Genomic DNA, 17,759 nt, shown 5'->3' with positions numbered 1-17,759 from the left:
GAAAAACAGGAGATCTGAATGACAACTTGCCGACTTTAAAGATTTTCACTCATCGTGTAAGGCAAACACATGTTTGTTTATAGGAGAAAACAATCAAGTTTGAAATTCAAGTGCTGCAAATTAATTCCTTTCATTTCAAACAATTCAGTTATGATTTTTGCAGCTTATAAATTTATTTCTGATCCTACAGGACTCAGCTCTGATTCTCTTTTTATAAATTGTCCAATCCCATGCAAATCCCTTTAGCTCTGGGAAAATTTATTCGCTAACAGACATATGCAATTGTCAGCAAAATTATTTTGTGTCTTCTGTGAGGAGCCCTGACCAGCTGCCCCAGGACGGGGGCAGATGCTGTGCCACGTGGAACAGTTTCTAGAATGTCCCTTCCTCCCCAAAGTTTCCCAACGGGCTTCTGAGGGAATCCGGAATTTCCAGTGAAGCACTTCGAAGCTTCTAAACAGAAGGGCATGCTATTGTCAGCTTTTCTGCCTTTACCTTTCCAACACTAATTATTTACTCCTAAATTGCTATTTGTGAATCTAATTCTGACTTCCATGTTTCAGTTGATGAAGGACCACATCACCTTTCTGCGAGGTTTAGGCATCTTTGTTTAGTAGTATCCGCAAGATTATTTGAATGTTTATTGAATTTTGTCATTATTATTTTATAAAAATGAGGGGAAAAGGGACCTGAAAAATGTTGATAAGAAGCCTTGGTTTCATAGCTTAATACCTATGACCCCAAAATGCCAGTGTCAGGTGTGTTTGGGCTGGTGAGCCTGTAGCCCCCTTGGGGATGTTATTTGATCTTCAGCAGGTCATGTGCCTTCCCTGGGGAAGGAGGAGGAGGAGATTAAGACATGTATCAGGTGTGTTTAAAAGCGGAGGTATAAATAGGAATATTCTAATTTGTTTAGACCCCTGGGAATAGAAGTCTTCATAGAACCTATAAACTCAGTTTTCTTACTTTTAGGGTTGTATTCTGTAAGAAGTAGGGGGGCTGCCTGCATGTCACCTTGGAGGGATCGTGGGCTCTTCCTCTTCTGAGCTCTGAAAGCATTTTGTCTGTATACCTGATGTGGAAGTTAAGATTTATTGCCTTGCAGTGTCACTCTGTGTGCTTGTCATAATTTACGTACTGTTTTCAAGAGACTGAAAGTCCCTTGAAAAACAGGGACTTTTAAGAACACAAAGATGTTTCGGAACAGCAGCGAGCACACTCCTTGGTGAATAGCAGGTCTTTCACTCAACTGTCTATTAAGTGAAAGGCAGGTTGATAGGCGTGTCTAGCAAGGAAAGGCAGCGTCCCAAGTGTGGGTCCTGGGGGATAAAAAGCAACCTTGGAGTGTACCTTGAAGCTTCCCAGATTTCTTTTTATAAATCTGGTTGCAAGGGAATTGTGCTGAGACTTCCTCAGAGCTAAAGGCTCTGCTCACTTGCCCACCTGCCTAAGGGACTCTGGGATGGCCCATGACATACACCCCGGCTCCAAAGGGCGTGACTGCAGATCAAGTCCTAGGTCTGCACTGCTCTGCGACTTTAATGTGTTGATTGGTGCCCATGAGTTTGTTTTGACAGATAAACCAAAACCACAGCTAAAAAAGAATAGTAACATCTGTATCCCCGGTAAAAGTCAATGCTGATAGATATGTTTTAAGTTTAATTTGGGGGTACTAATGTTTATAAAAGACAGTGGGTCTGGGACCTGGATTCTAGCTGCAGGCCTCATGCTTGACCTTGGGCAGGTTATTCTAACTCCTCCTTTTCTAAATCCTCTTAGAATGAAGGATCGGATAAAAGAGTTTAGCATTTTTTCTTTTTCTAAAATTCAGTTATTCAATATGATTAAAGCACCAAGTTAAACAACTACAGGAATGTGCATTTATTTTACACAAGTTTATGAAGTGAAAAAAGCAAAGTAATGGATCAAGCATTCCATTTGGTTTTGCAGCAAATCTCATTACCTCTTTAAATAGAATCAGGTCTTGACTGCTGGAGAGAAGATGTTTGTTAAGGCTTCGTCATAATAACAGGCTGTCTCAAATATAAAGATCACCAAGAACCTTAAAAGCATTAATTATCCATTACATCACCCTATGGAGCAAAGATGTGTTATTATCATTTTACTTTCACAGCTGGGTAAATCAAGGCACAGAGACACATTAAGTTGCTAGTAACTTGGACAAGGTCATGGTCAATGGTAGATAGGGAGAGAACTGTATTTTCTTGTTTTTCCCTCCATGTAGGGGAACTGGATTTTAACCACTTTTTTTTTCCTTTTAAATATTCCTCTATTAACATACATAGAGTAAAACCTAATAATAATGTGTCCTGCAGTACAGCAAATTTAGATGTAACTGCATTGATAACGGCCCTTGTCTTCTTATCTGGGTTTTTATCTGGGGACTGGGGGTGGCGATTAGGAACTAACTGCCTTGTGATCATTTGGGGCTTGCTCAGTGCAGGGAGAGGTCGATTGTTTAGTAATAGTTTTGCTATCTTTATTCTTGCGCCTTTTTTATTTATTTATTTAGATAATTCACACTGATTTTCATTAACCTTGCAGTAATGCAGCTGTGTGTTTCGTGTGATTTGGTTCTTTGGAACCCACTTATGGTGGAGTTTTATTGTAACTCTAATTTCTCTCCTGTAAAATCTGCACTGACATCTTTACCTTCTTTTTAAAAAGTTAAGTGTAATTCACATACCATAAAAGTCACCCCTAAAAGTGTACAAATCAGTGGTTTTTAGTATATTCGCAAAGTGGTACAACCATCACCACTGTCTAATTCCAGAACATTTTCATCACTGCAAAAAAAAAAGAAAAGAAAAGAAGCCCTCGTGCCCTCAGCCGTCACTCCTCCTCCTCCACTCCCCTCGGCCCCCGACAGCCATGCGTCTGCTTTCTGTTTCTGTGGATTCGCCTATTCTATTTCATAGAAATGGAATCATACAATATGTAGCCTGTGTTTCTGCCTCCTTTTGTTTAGCGTGATGTTTTCTAGCTTTATCCATGTTGCTGCGTGACTCAGTACTTCATTCATTCATCCTTTTCATGGCTGAATACTGTTCTTTTTTTTACCCTCTTTTAATCCCACAGAACAGTAGCACTTCCTGAAAGGAGGTGGTCCTCAGGTTTCCTTTTTCTTACAGCACATCCCCCAGTAGAAACTTGCGAGTAATGAGTTTTTAGGGTTCTTCTCAGGGTCTTTATTTTTTTTTTAATGTTTTTATTTTATTCTTATTATTTTTTCCTTTTTTGCCGCACCGTGCAGCATGTGGGATCTTAGTTCCGCAACCAGGGATCGAAGCCAGCCGTGCCCCCTGCAATGGAAGCGCAGAGTCTTAACCACTGGACCACCAGGGAAGTCCCTCAGGGTCTTTAAGTAGAATTCCAACTAGGTAGTTTGTAAGGGTTTTGAACTTAAATTCTTCTTTATCAAAGTTCTTTAAGTGTCAGAAATACAGTGGTGTCTGTTACATGCCCCTGACTGTGACATCTGGGTGGTCCTCCCAGCTCTGCAGGGACCAGTTTCTGGTGGAAACGAAACTCTGGCTGAAGATCCTGTTGCCTTTGACTTTGTACCTTCCATCAGGGACCCGGATAAGGTACCATGGGAGGCCCCCTGCACTGCCATAGCCTCCTGGAGCCCGAGAGCATGGGTGCACCTGCATTCCCCCCCCTCTTCCAGGAAGGCCTTTCCCTCCGCCATGTTATAATGAACGTGGAGGTGGCCTGCAGCACATTCCCACCATGAAAACACCCGCCATGGTCCTGTTCCTCTAAATGTTCTTTCAGATGCTGAGAATATTTATCACAAGGTAATTGAATCAAATCATGGCAGCCTGCTATTAAGAAACATTTACTACCAGTATTTACTTCTCTCTTTTATCGCCAGAGACCTTGCATTGTCAAGAACATTACCAGTTGGAATGTGACCTCAGGTCAAGTGCACTTGGAAGATTTATGAAATTACATTTTTTTCTGGCATGACATTTATGTTATGATAGAATTTATTTCTTTGCAAGCTTAACAATGACATTCATACTGCTGCCTTGAATTTCCTTGACAAAAGAATAATAACAATAAAGAATTGTAGAGTCCCAGATATCTTCTGAAAAGTAGATCAGTTTCTATCTACATCAGAAGAACATAAAGTAATGGTGATCTGTTTGTTCATGGTGCAGGTTAGACTTGACTAGCCTTTGAATGTGGTCAACAAATATGGTTATTTTTTTCTCTCATTGAGTAGTCCTTCTGTTATTTCATTTAAATGGTTTGATTTTCATTCTCTTTCACTGACCGATGATGATTGATATTTGCTTGGATGACAGAGCACAGCAAATGTCACTAATGAAAGATGTCACACACCATTGCATTTTTAAGTAAAAGCATGAGTAAAATTTAGGGAAATCTGAGTTAATTAAGAATAACCAATGCTATACAAAGTTTGCAAATTGATATTTAAAAATTGAGAGATTTTTAAGCTTTTCTGTGCAAATGAACTCAATGCCCAATGTGCTCTTGACACCAAGATAAACTATGTCAAAAGCATTAATACAGAATTGTATATAGTGTGTGAAGCTTGGAGAACTGAAAAAAAATTGTAATTTTGTATTTACAAAATGCTATATCCTTCTACTGGCAGCCTTGATTTACCAAAATCTTTACCTTTTCTTAAAATTACACTCACACTTTTTTAAGTAACACAAGGTACATCAGATGAAGGAATTGAATTGGATACTTTCTAAGATTCTTTTCAGATGTAAAATTCATTGATTCTTTACAAGCTGTTCATTTATGGAATTACATAGTAGAGATTCTGAGAAATTGAATAGAGAAATTGGATAAATCAAGTAGATTAAGAACATAATTCACACAAACTGTGTATGTGATGAGATCGGGCACATTCTGGGTGGTATGGCTGTAGATCAAACTGTGAATATAAGTACAGCTGGCCCTCTGTATGTGCAGGTTCTGCATCCTCGGAGTTGATCAACAGTGGATGGAAAATACTATTCTGTGCTGTAAAGGACTTGAGCATCCTCAGATTTGGGTTCCCTGCGGGTCCTAGAACCAGTCCCCCTCGGATACTGAGGGATGGCTGCAGATATAAAACTGTTAAGTGTCAAGGATGTACAACTTCGATGCCACAGGGCATTATGTGGTTGAAAACTTAAATCATTTATTATTTACTTGTAACTTCTTTGATATTATTTTTTAGATTTTTTTTTTCAGTCATCTTCATTCATAGAAGATTATCGTTCTGTAGTTTTTACCTCAGAGGGAGTCTGAGGGCTGATGATTAATCAAATAAAACATTTTTGATCCCAAGATGAGAGTCCCGGTTAAATATGCTACATTATTTATTGAAATGCTATCTTTTAAATTGCTCTGGTGAGTGTATCTCCTTTTTTCAGGGAGTGAGGGCGCTAATATTCCCTTTGCACCTGCTCTGGGCTGTGTGCTTTTCGGTGCATTCGGTGTGCTCTGATGTCACTGACCCTCCCAGAGGTGAAGTTGAAGTCCTGGCCGTGGAGAGGGGCAGAGACAGTTCTCAGCAGCCGAGGTACTGCCCACCAGTGACATTTTGGAAGTTTATGGGTCTGTTTTTGGTTTTCATAATGAATTGGGGGAAGGTGGCATTTAGTGTTTGGGGCCGTGGTGCTGGCGGTCCTGCATGTTTAAGTCAGTCCCTCACACTGCAGAGCTGTTCTCCCGGACATTCATGTAGGTGAAAACCATGGTGGAATTACTTGAGCCAAGAACCAGCTCCATTTTACAAGTGAACACAAATTATTTTTTCCCCTCAGCTGTAGGGTACTTTGAATTTTATAGGAGTGCATCAACCCAATAAATCAACGGGAGTTTGACCTTTGTTTTGTTCAGAACTTTGTCAGATGTCTTTGCCCGTTTGGAAAATCGTGTCACCCCGTAGGTGTGATGGCAGCGCCCCGTAGGCATTTAAATCTCCACCAAGACACCCCGGCCTGGGTGTGTGATGAAGCTGAGACAGTCCCCGTGATTCTCTGTGGGGCAGGCTTTGCACAACTTCGTCACGGTTTCTAGAGTGGTTGTACCCACGCATTTACATACTGAAATACCTAATTTTTAAAAAATTGTTACTTTCCATTTATTTTTCTCCTCGTGTTACTATTAAGGCATATATTATTTTTTTGTGAAATTATGTGTGGAGGTAGATTACATTAAGAAGGAATTTTATTTCAGGCTAGTAAAAGTATATATTAGCAAAAGGGGGGCTTTGGAGCGTATAGTACTGAGAATCAGTGTACAATATGCTTTGAAGCACAAAAAGTGTAGTTTCAAAATAATTCCTGTTCTCATTGCCTATCCTTTCAGTCTCCTTCAAATGACTCCTCAACCCACAAATTGAAGCAGAGCTTTTCCTGATGCTGTGACTACCATCATTTATTTCTCAAAAAAGTCTTACTGTATTAAATAGGGGGAAACAAATGCTCTCCTCTCATGTTAGTTTCTTGTTTTTGGCCTCGGGATTGATGTCATCTCGAGATTTTAACTCAATTCCTCTTACAGTTTTGTTCCTGAGAACACAGAGGCACGCTCAGACTTTCTCTCTTTTCTGGGAACCAGCTGTCTGGCTGCCGCCCGGGAAGAGCACCTCGCCCGCCTCCTACATCTAGAAGCTGCCTGGTGTCTCTGGGCGCTGCTGGCGGCCACCTGGGCGGGTGTCGGGGACTGGGAAGAATTTGTTGCCTCTGCCCGTGCTGCCTGGTTGAGTAAGGAGGAAGCACCCAGCAGGACGGGGTGATGGGATGGCATCAGCCGGACGAGCCCAACATCCTAGCTGCCTGCTGAGCAGAGAGGTTCCTGAAGAGTAAGCAGCAGGTGGGAGATCGGCAGGGACGCCACCAAACCCTCTTCCCGACCCCCAGTGACACCTATTTCCTGGAAGTCCCCTTTGCACACATCAGACTTAGCACCCAGAGAGCCTGCTGCTCCTTACAGGCCTGGGGGAAATAAATGGCAAAGCCCACTCTCCTGCATATTAACTGTGCTAAACTGGATTTGGAAGTGACGTAAATGCAAACTTTGAATTCACGTTGTGAGCTGTATGGGTGAAGCGACCTTAACTTTAGCATTTATCCTAACGTTTCCATTTTTAAGTTGATACCCAGGCTGTTACTTGAACACATGTTTTGACCTTTAATTATAAAGGGTTTGGGGTTGCCAGTTACTTGGCCGACTGTGATACCTGTGGGGTCTGTACTGATGTTCAGAACAGGAAGACACTGAGTGACTAGGGCGTGTCGCACCTGAAGCCCAGTGTTTCCCTTGTTGTCTGTGGGGAACTATAGGGTGTGCAGGGGAGCGGGGGTCAGTCACCTTCCAGGATAGCCTGCCCAGTGTGTCGTCACTCTCCAAAAATGTTTGTTTTAAAGGAGAAAGATGTCTGAGGCTGGTCTCGTGTACGGCATCTGACACAGCACCTGGTACTCTGTGGGTGTGCAGTACTCAGCCCCCATCCGACCAGGGGATAAATAAATGGACCGAGTGGTCCACATGGAGGAACAGAGCCTGTGACTTGGAAAGTCACAGCTCTGCTCACTCACCTGCTGAGTAGAAGCTCATGTCAGCTGAGTTAGATGCTAGATGTTTCACATTGCTAGACCTCACCCCAAATTGTTAATTTCCACAAGGAATAAGATGAGAAAGACAGGGTGTATTCACCGGTTATAAATAGATGTCTTGACTTGGATTTGTAATTTTGTTATTTTTCATTATTTACAATCACATTGGCTAAAGACTCTTCCGGAGCGTGTCTGAACATCTGTCCTGCAGCAGCTGAGCCCAGGGTGGGCGGTGTCACGGCCCTGGTAACACATGCCCCGTGTTCCCTGGTAGGGATCCAGTGCCCCAACATGTGTCTAGTGAACAGGGCCGCACGGAGGCTCTCCCAAGGTGGGAAGCCAGTTTTTGGCTGGGAGGGGAAGGATATATTTTTTCACTCTAGCAGCTGGCGCTCAGGATGTGGGCAGAGTGTAAGTGGGGCTATGCATAGGCATTTGGCACCCAGGACAGGATGTCAGCGCGGTGCCTGTTTAAAAGAACTTTGTAAAGATTCGAATTTCACCGGCCTACACTTTTTTTTCAGCCAGTCTGCTATTCCTCCAGAACCTACTTTGTTCTCATTTCTCCTCTAGAAAGAACGTGAAGGGCACACTGCTTTTTACAGACAGGGATGCAGGTCCAGTTGAAACCTGAGGCTCCTGGACCCAGGTCCGCAGCCGTGGACACTGTCAAGCTAGGCTTCCTCGTGCTTTGCCACCTCCAGGACAGCGCGGGCGCCCTGCTGGTGGGGTTGGAAGGGGAATCAGTCACCCCCGAGGCTCTGTCGATGCCCAGCTGCCAGTCAACCTCTTGAAATTTGGGTGGCGGAGCAGCTCGAGACGTCCTATCTTGCAGAGCTGCGTTCTCAGGAGTCCCCGGGGCCAGCCTCGGTGGGAGCTGGGTCCCGTGATCCTTCCTGCCCAAGCCCTGCCTCAGAGAGGACCCAGGCCACACCAGGGGCCTCCCTGCAGTTAAGGGGCTGCAAAGGTGCCTGCAGAGCCTCACCGATTCATAGTAAAGCCTCTGGTCCTGGGGTGAGCAGGATTTTGAGAGGAAGGGCATGGCATGTTCTGCTAGCAGGAAAACACTTTGCCTTTGTAAGAGGTAAAAGGTGGTTCTGGGAATTTTCAGCGTTTAAGGAAGTTCCAAAGTTGTGTGAATATATTGAAGAGATGACTCAGAATTCGCTTCCGCTTTTGACATCAACCATGTTATTTTCTCCAGCATATCCATCTGGCGCCTCCGGGCTCCAAGGCTCCTTGTGGCCGCGCCGTCTCTGAGCTCTTCAGGGGACTTGAGGTCGCTTTCCTCTTTGTATCCCTAGAACGTAGTACATACCTGACACAGAGCAGGCGCTGTAGAAATCATCATCACGAATAAATGCATTGATTGTGTGTTGTATTTCCTGTACTTAATACAACTCTTTGGAAATATTGGAGCTTTTTATTTATAAGGTAAAGGCAGCAATAATGCAAATCTGACTCTGTTGCCTAGGTAATGTATTTTTACATTGTGTGGCGCCTGTGGCATTGCTCTTTCTTGATTTCCTTGTGCTTCTCTGGCTGTTGCTTCTCTCTAAAGAGAGAGGTACCTCCTGTCCGGCACACTGTGCCTTAGCGGTTCCAGGGTTCTCTCCCTGGGCCTCTTCATGTCCCATTCTGCACATTCTCCCTGGAGACACCATCCATCCCCGTGGCTTCACTGCCAAGTGTATGATGATGGCTCCAAAGCCACGTGCCTGTGCAGACCTTTCTTGTGCTACTGGACTCCTGGGTATGTTGCACTGGGTGACCCACATGCATCTCCAAATCAGCTTTGCCCAAAGCTGAGCTTGTGACTCCCACTCCCAGCCCGTACTCTTCCCATCTACCCAGTCACCTAAGACATAAAAGCCTTCCTACCTCCCTTGTCTGTATCTCCTTATGTGAAATAGACGGCGTGGTCCTTTTCTGGGCAGGGTTAAGGTGTTAGAAGAAGTAAAAGGAAGAAGAAATTGGAGCTCCAGAATTCTGTAGACCGTTACGACATTTTCTTTAGGTCTCCTCTTGTGTAGTGATTGGTGACATCAGCCTGGATCATGGACCAGCGTTTCTGTCCATGAGTTCCATCAGCCTCCTCCCATAGCTTCTAAAGGTCTCCTGGAGACCACTGTCCTCGCCTCCATCATGCTGGATGGTTTGCCAATGTCTATCCATGCCTTTTCTGCCTAGATCGACTCAGACAGGTATGAGATTGATGACTTCTTTTTGTAGCTGACTGAGATCAGAAGCCATCTGGTTTCACCTAGTTGAGAGGATATAGTCTACCAAATAAAAAAATTAGAATGAAAATCTGTGTAATATTTTGATAGAGGCTGGTCTTTCCATCTTTCTTGAATTTGTTAATTTGAGAACCACTGGAAAGAACTGTTGAGGATGGCATATGTGTATAAGTGTAGGTTGGAAAGCCACATGCTCTACTCACCTTCTATATTGTTTCTTAACCCTTACTCTGGAAGTTAACAAAGGTTTACTGTTCCTCTTGGGACTTTCAATTTAGGATGCAATTGTGGTCGATGCCAGAAAAAGAAGAATTATGCTTGCAAATGAGCAATTTGTGGATAGTAATAAGAATCTATGGTGTTACATCATTGGTTTTCCCAGGTGTCCTTGGTGATTTTGCCCTCACTTAGCCAAAAATAAAGGAAGGGAAGTACCAACACTGTATAATAGTGTACTTAGTGAAGTTTGCACGGCAGTGACAAGAGTGGCCAGGCATTTAAGTCATTGTTTTGGTTGGTCATTGGCCTCCTTTGACCAAAACAGGCAGATGCTGCTTCTTCAATTAGCCAGAGCCCAGATCTGTTTCAGAAGACCAGCTATGCATATGTTAACATCAGTACCACTAAGGACAATGATGTCCTGCCTTCTAGGTTGTTAGTTAATTTTTTTTTTTCCCTCTCTTTCTCTATCTGAGCCTCTAAGTCAGTCACTACTATTCTTTGCAGATGGCCAAACTCGCCTATGTTTTTGTCACTTTTCATGCAGATTTCAGCAACGTCCCTGACATCACAACTGGCCTGAAAAGGAGTCAGACTGATGGCACGCTGGATCAGGTTTCCCACAGGGAGAAGAAGGAGCAGACGTTCAGGGTAAGATGCTGTCCCAAATCTCAAACAAGGACCTGGCAGGCGAGTGTTAATTCCCACCTGCACCTGAGGCGGGGAGAAAAAGATGGAGTTACCCTATCCCTAGGTACAACAGTCAATACAAACATTTTTTTTTTAATTTAAAGAAAATAGTTTCCTTCTTTATTTGAAGTGAAGTACTAGTAGGAATCCTTGACCTTGGCCCAACCTCCTGCATGACTTTTGGCATGCCACCAAAGAGTAGTGCAAACGTGGCCATTCGTATACTAGGATGGTTTGACGAGGAAAATCTAAGCTCAGGTGTTCTGAGGGTCACATAAAAATTACTATTGTATTCATTTACTACATTTATTTTTGGCTGAAGATAAATTATTTTTGGAATGTTGTCATTTTGTTATAAAATATATAAAACATAAAATTTGCCATTTTCACCATTTTTAAGTGTACACTTCGTGGCATTAACATTCACAATATTGTGCAAACCATTACCACTATCCATTTCCAGAACTTTTTCATCCTGCCAAATAGAAACTCAGTACCCATTAGACAATAACCACCCATTCATCCCACCCCCTAGTCGCCTGGAAACCTCTGTTATACTTTCTGTCTCATTTGCCTATTCTGGTTACCTCATGTGAGTGTGATCGTATAATATTTGTCCTTTTGTTTCTGCATAATGTTTTCAAGGTTCATCCATGTGGTAGCATGTATCAAAACTTTACTCCTTTTATGGCTGAATGATATTCCATTGTATATATATATATATATATACATACACACTACATTTTGTTTATCCATTCATCTATTGATGGACACGTGGGTTGTTTCCACCGTTTGGCTGTTGTGAGTAACGCTGCAGTGACATTGGCATACAAATATCTGTTTAAGACCTTGTTTTCACTTCTTTTGGGTATGCCACTCAGAGTGGAATTGCTGGGTCATGTGGTAATTCTATGTTTAGCTTTTTTGAGGAACAGCCCCACTGGCTTGCACAGACAGCCCTGCACCATTTTATGTTCCCACCAGCAGCGTACGAGGGTTCCAGTTCCTCCACATCCTCACCAACCCTTGTCACATTCGATTCCTCTCCTACATTTTTAACTGATCTTAGTTAGCTCTCCTTTCAGAAGTTGTCTGTCTGACATGATCTTCGTAAGTACACAGTCCAGTTTTAACTGACTTTGAGATTATAACTCTGTTTTATATTTCTTCCTTTTGTCTTAAATACAAAACAAGAATGGAGGAAATATAAACAATGATGGGTATTTTAAACAATTTACAGCAGGACCACACCCCAGTTGGGTTTCAACTAATACTCCTAGGAGCCGGTCCTTGGGTGACTGGCCACTGGCCCAGCCCCAGGTGACTGGTGGTGATCAGTGTGGGATGGGTGGATTGGGTGAGATAGAGCCTGCCAGCTTCAGAGCGGGTTCAAGCGGCCACTGGCACCTGGCCTCACCTCTCTTCTCTGTTTCCCTTTCTTACCCCCTGAATTCCTCCCCCCCATTCCCTATCCACCTCCTCCAAAATCTCCCTTTTCTTTCTTCTCAATTCCTCATACAAACCAAATACTCAGCTACTTGCACTGGCCTGGTTATGCCCCCAGGAAGCAATTTCTTTTACTAAACTGCAGTCATCAGCATTTTTAGTCTTTCTGTTCTGTCTCTGGTGGGTTATTTACTTGTGGGAACCCAATATTGTAGCTCAAATTCATCATTTTTTTGGAAGCAGTGGATCCTAGAGCATCGAATAGATGTGTTTGGATTGCTTTGTCTTGACTTTTTTAAAAAAGGCAAATGCTAAGGCAACACTCAAGAAGCTAGGCTCTCTATTTAAGGTCAGCGTGGCTGTGAGGCGCTGGCGCAGGTGGCAGCTTTGGGGAGATCGTTAACGCCATTAGGGATAATGGTTTCCTCTCTGGTACGATGCTTGAGTTCCCCATTAAAATTCTTAAGGAGGAAATTAAATTCTTTTCCAGGTTTTATTTTATGTGAAGATTCAATCAAATAAATCTGCAGAAAGTTACCATGTTGAGGCTATTTCCATTTCTATTTCTTAATGCCTATCATAACTAAACAAAGGTTTATAAGATGAACATTGGAGCATCAGTTAGAAATTTAGAAGAGGAGTGAAAGCTGCAGTTCAGCTTGAAATTGGAGCTCTCTGAGCTCTAATTTTCATTGCTAAGATGATTAAAGGAGAAAGCAAAGGATACCAAGGAACACAGAAGAAAAAAATATTAAAGAATATTAGCACGTTAAGCATTTGCTGCCAGATTCCTCTCAAGTCTAGAGCAGTTACCAGCTCACCTTTTTCAAATTTGAAGATATCTGTCTATAATAATGGATTTCAGTATATTTTTAAAAAATCCTAGCAGATGCCTAGCAGCTACTCGGTTTACATATTCTTTGTTCCTTGGGGAAAAAAGAATCTGTGATCATCAAAAGTGATCATTGTGATGGATAGTAGTGAAAAGGAAGTTTTGAATTGAAGAATTAAAAAATAAAATTTCTCTTCTGTTATTATGTTTAGCCTCCTAGAAACAGCAGGTTATATCTAAAAGCAATGCTTTTCTATTTTCCAAACTGTGATTTGGGAGTTTTAGGATGCCTGTCCAGCGGGTGCTGGTCCTGGGTCTTTCGGGATGGCCCTGGCGCTGTCCCATGGTGCCCACAGGAGGTGGTCACGCCCCAGAGGGGAGACCTGCCTCTGGTTCCTGGGCTTCTCATGCTGGCCCGTCAGCCTTCTCAGGGGTCATTAACTTCTTTTCAGATAAGACCCTGGTTGAACCTGGGCTGTTTGGGATATTTTTACTAACAATATTCTACACTTGAGAAACAGGAATAATTTCCCTTGAAAATCAAATGCAGCCTGGCTTGATGAAGCACAGCTGTAAGTAGGGCTTTTGACAGCCCCGCAATTTCTGCAAATGGTTCATAATTGATTGCCTTCTTTCTCCTCAAGGGTGCCTATTACTGTCACAGCTCTTTGTGTGCCCCTGTCAACCTCTCCCGGTGTGGGGAATTTTTTTTTCAGTATTGTTAGCAATCAGCTCGCACTACTGTAATAGTTTGGGGTTTGAAAGGAATAAACAGTTCCTTTGGAGGTGAGGGGGTTGAAGGAGTTTCTGGTTTGTTCTGGGAACTTGAGGTGTGTAAAGCAGTCACCACAGAAGTGCCGCTTGCTTTGTTTGCCACCCTCTGAGCTGGCTCTGAAGATGTGGCACTTCGTGGTTCTGCCATCTCCCTGTGTGCCCTAACCTGGCACCTTCCCAGAGCAGGCGGGTTCAGGGCATGGGGTGGAAATCCAGAGCAAGGGGGTGAGCCTTCCCCAACCCCCAGGCTGCCTTGGAGGAAGAGCTTGGTGGCGCTAGGAAGCCCTTGTGAATGTGACTTGAAAGAACAGTTTGGGATTTTTTTCACTGCCTGGGGTGAGAGTGAGAGAGAACGTGTGTCTTACTCATTTCCCAGCAGCCGACTTAGATGGAATCATTTCTCCCAGAGGATGCAGGTTTCTTTGAACTTTTCCTTTCTATGTACAGCATGTAAGTAAACAAGGGCTTTGATTCTCAGGGATGTGCATTCTGATCCAAATGTAGGCATGCTTGCATGGTTTTCTTTTCTCTGTCTTGAAAGTTGATTTTACTCTAAAATGTCTAAAGACTGTTATGCAGACAAGATAAGCCTTTCTTTCCGGAAGGGATCCTGGCAGTAATCTTCAAGCACTCTTTACAGCTCAGGATTAAGAGAATTTCTTTTGGATACTAGTTGTTCGGTGGCACTGTCAACTTTTCCTTTCTCATTCCAAGGATGCATAGGTCTCTAAATGGATCTCTGAAATGGTTTGTCCTTTTGAAATAGAAAGATATCAGAAAGTCCTAAGGAAATTTCAAAGATTTACTCTGTAAAATATGTTTGAAAAGAGAGAAGGATAATTTGAAGACAGTAAATAATTTTATGCTTTGTCAAATTTTCTTGGAGTGTTGTACATACTTGTATTGGGCTTAATGCTGTAAAAGAAAATCCACAAGCGTGAAACCCGTTTTCTGTAAGGTAAGCAGTGTTTTACTTTAGTGATTCCTGATTAAATATTTTTTTTCAGCTTTTTAGAAAAACTTTATGTAATCACCTAGGGTAGCTTTGGCAGTGATTATTTTTGCAGTTTGTAGGCGTTGTGTTGATAGAACAGAGAGCACTGAGGATCTGGAGACATATAGCCTTGACAACTGTGTGTTGTGCTCTTAGCAATTTAATCATGTTTAGAATATATTTTGTCCTGTTTATTCGTTCAAGGTAGAAAAAAAGGGACACGCACTGATGATCAGGTTTCGGTACCAGCGTGAACATCACTTGCGTTTAATGTTTAATGCCTGCTCACCCACTTAGCTTAACCTTTTGAGTTTTTTGCATGAATTGCTTTTAAGAGCTTGCATCTCTAAGAAGCTACAGGAAAAGAAAAAGATTCGTGGATCGTGTGATTTAGTTTTCAGCATTTTTAACTACATATCTTTCTTACCTTTCTTTGAGTGTCCTGCATTTTTTCAGGATCTCTTGGTTGTGAGATGCTTTTGTTAAAAAGTCCAGCGAAAATAGAATTTATATGTAAATAGTAGTCTTCCTCCATGGCTGCTGTTGAATAGATTAATATAATCATGATCCTTTTTCAAAAACTAAACATGCCTATTTCTAAATGCATGCTATCTGACATAATTCCTATAGGAATGAACAGGGAGGTTGCATCCTCAAGGCAAACCCATTGTCCCTGAAAAACGATTTGGGGCTGATGTTCCCCAGTAGTGAGACAGTAATCTTTCACAGTGATTCAATTCCGGGTAGCCTTTTCTTGTAGGTAGTGGTATAATAGAAAGAACTCTTGATCTCAGCAGTTGGAAACCTGAATCTGTATCCTGGGCCACCAGGCTTTACCACTGCGTGCCCTGGGGCAAGGTACCTGGTCTCTCTAAGCCTCTGTGTCCTCATCTGTAAGTAAAAATAACAATAGCTCCAAGCCTGTGTAGTGGAGAGGATCGTGGATGACTAGAAGCCCAGACAGGAGAGATTATTAGGTGAGCAGCAAACCCCCTTCCCGACGTGGCTCATACATTTGCATGTTTTGAATGCTTTCCCACTCTGCTCACCTAATGCATGACTTAGCCACAAGGCTGCCTACCCGGTCTTCTTGAAGTTAGTGTCTGTGGTCAAATCCTGCTGCGCTGTCCCCTGAGATAAAAAAGAATTGGAAACCGAGGGCCTTGGCCATGGAGTCCTCTTAGCTCTTTGTCATCTGCATGGAGACAAAGCCTGCCCATCTTTTAGCTTATTTTTCTCAGGTAGACTGTTGTGAATTGATGACCTGTTCTAAAGGGCTGTTCAAATGACTGAATAAAAGCAGTGTATGTTAGGTTTGCCTTTATCCTTAGCAGGAGTGAGCTGTGAATGACAGATGCTTAGGAGGTCTTGCAGACTCTTCGCCTTTTGGAAGAGAGGCATCACTTCAGGGCAGAGAGAGTCACCAAGGGCACAGAAGGACACAGGCTGGGAGGGATCACAGTAGAGCTGAGTTCCCCATTAGCTCTCCAATGCACTGTTCTACATTTCTAGCACCCTACTTCCTTTTGGCAGGGACTTGGGGGCAAGTTGGTGAACTTGTTTGAAATGACTGGGATTCATTTTCATTGGCGTCTGAAAGGCCATTTGATTTCTTTGTAGTTTGCTGGATTTGTTTTTTAATTCCCCATTTTCCTAGCTTCAGGGTATTAGCCCCCTGCTCTTGTTGGTCCGTCCTCGATCGTTCGGGCTGATGTGCCGGGGAGGTGCCACGTCTTTGCTGGAGTGGCAGGAAGGGACATCCCTGTCTTCTTTGTGGCCAAGGGTCATTTATACACTCTGTCCCACAGGGTTCGATGCCACTCACAGTGTCAAATGGGGGAAGGAAAGAAAGAAAGAAAGAAAACCAAATCTCAGCGCCGGGCGTGGGAGGGCCCGTTGCGAGCAGAGGCGTGGGGTGGCATCACGCCCTGCAGCGGGAAAACGCCGCGTGGGTGGCTTCCTGGCCGCAGTCTGGAACAGGAGGGCGTGCCCAGTGGAAGAGGGGACGTGGTGGCAGGGGGAAGAAATCTCAGTGGTGCTGGCCTCTCTCTCCACTTCCTCTCACGGCCTCTACCCCCATCGACGTGGCTGTGGTCCTAAAGGGGTCTGTGTTAGGGGTCTGTCCAGGGACACACCGGCCAGTGGAAGGGGGCTGTCACTGCTGGCTGAGCTGTGGGCCACCTGGGGCCGGAGACCCAGAAACTGCCCCCAGCTGGGTGATGCCTGATGAGGGCCCAAAGGCCTGAGCCTCTGCCTTGGGGGCTCCTAGAGCTCCGACGCGGGGCTGGCTCGCCCGGGGGGCCGGGGCCCTGCGCTCACGTGGGCTGTGCCCGTGCGCAGGCAGCAGGGCGCGGGGAGCCCGACGGCGCAGGTCTCGGCTCGGGGAGGCCTGGGGCCGCCGCGCCCCTGCTCCGCGGGGCTGGAAGGACTCGGGAGCTCCCTCAGCCGCCTTCCCTTTGTGCCCCGGCGGCGGGGCTTTCCTGTGACCTCGCTGGCTCCGTGTCCCTCTGGCCTCTTCCTTCACTCTGTCCTCCGTCGTCCCCAGCCCTCTGCTTCCCCAGCCTCCGTCCCCTGCTTTCTCGCTCTCCTCCAGGCTCTCCCTTTCCATCCTGTTTTTCTGGGCAAAGGAAGAAGTTGTCACGGCGAGGCATCTGCGGAGTCACACGGTGGGGACGGAGGAGGCGGAGGCCCCGAGCGGCAGCGGCGGGAGTCGCCCGCGGGCGGCCGTGCCGTCGGGGCCCGGCAGGTAGACGCGCTCTGGCTGCACCTGCTGACGGGGTGAGCGCAGCCCCTCCGCACGCTGCGGGCGCTGACTCGCCGGAGAGCCACCTGGAGGCTCCCCGGAGCCAAGGCCCCCCAGGGTGGACCCCGACGGCAGAGAGGCTGCGGGGCCAGGCCGGGTCTTAACCCGATGACCGCTCGCCACACTTACTTCTGGTGCGGGCCCCTCCCTC

General features: G+C 44.6%; 1 protein-coding gene across 4 annotated transcripts in view; it reads left to right on the top strand.

Annotated features, from left to right (window-relative positions):
* TIAM2 (TIAM Rac1 associated GEF 2) overlaps nucleotides 1-17,759 on the top strand; it is a 230,507-nt gene that overhangs the window by 179,077 nt on the left and 33,671 nt on the right. For 3 of the 4 annotated variants that reach the window (XM_036871919.1, XM_036871916.1, XM_036871918.1), the window contains one exon: nucleotides 10,617-10,720. In XM_036871919.1, coding sequence (XP_036727814.1) covers nucleotides 10,617-10,720 — 104 coding nt within the window. Of the gene's footprint in view, nucleotides 1-10,616; nucleotides 10,721-14,184; nucleotides 14,262-17,759 lie in introns of those variants that run through there. The other variant, XM_036871920.1, reaches the window with a different exon arrangement.

This window comes from Balaenoptera musculus, chromosome 12 (assembly GCF_009873245.2).
Source record: "Balaenoptera musculus isolate JJ_BM4_2016_0621 chromosome 12, mBalMus1.pri.v3, whole genome shotgun sequence".
In the NCBI taxonomy this organism is placed as follows: domain Eukaryota; kingdom Metazoa; phylum Chordata; class Mammalia; order Artiodactyla; family Balaenopteridae; genus Balaenoptera; species Balaenoptera musculus.
This window is presented reverse-complemented; position numbering and strand designations above follow the sequence as displayed.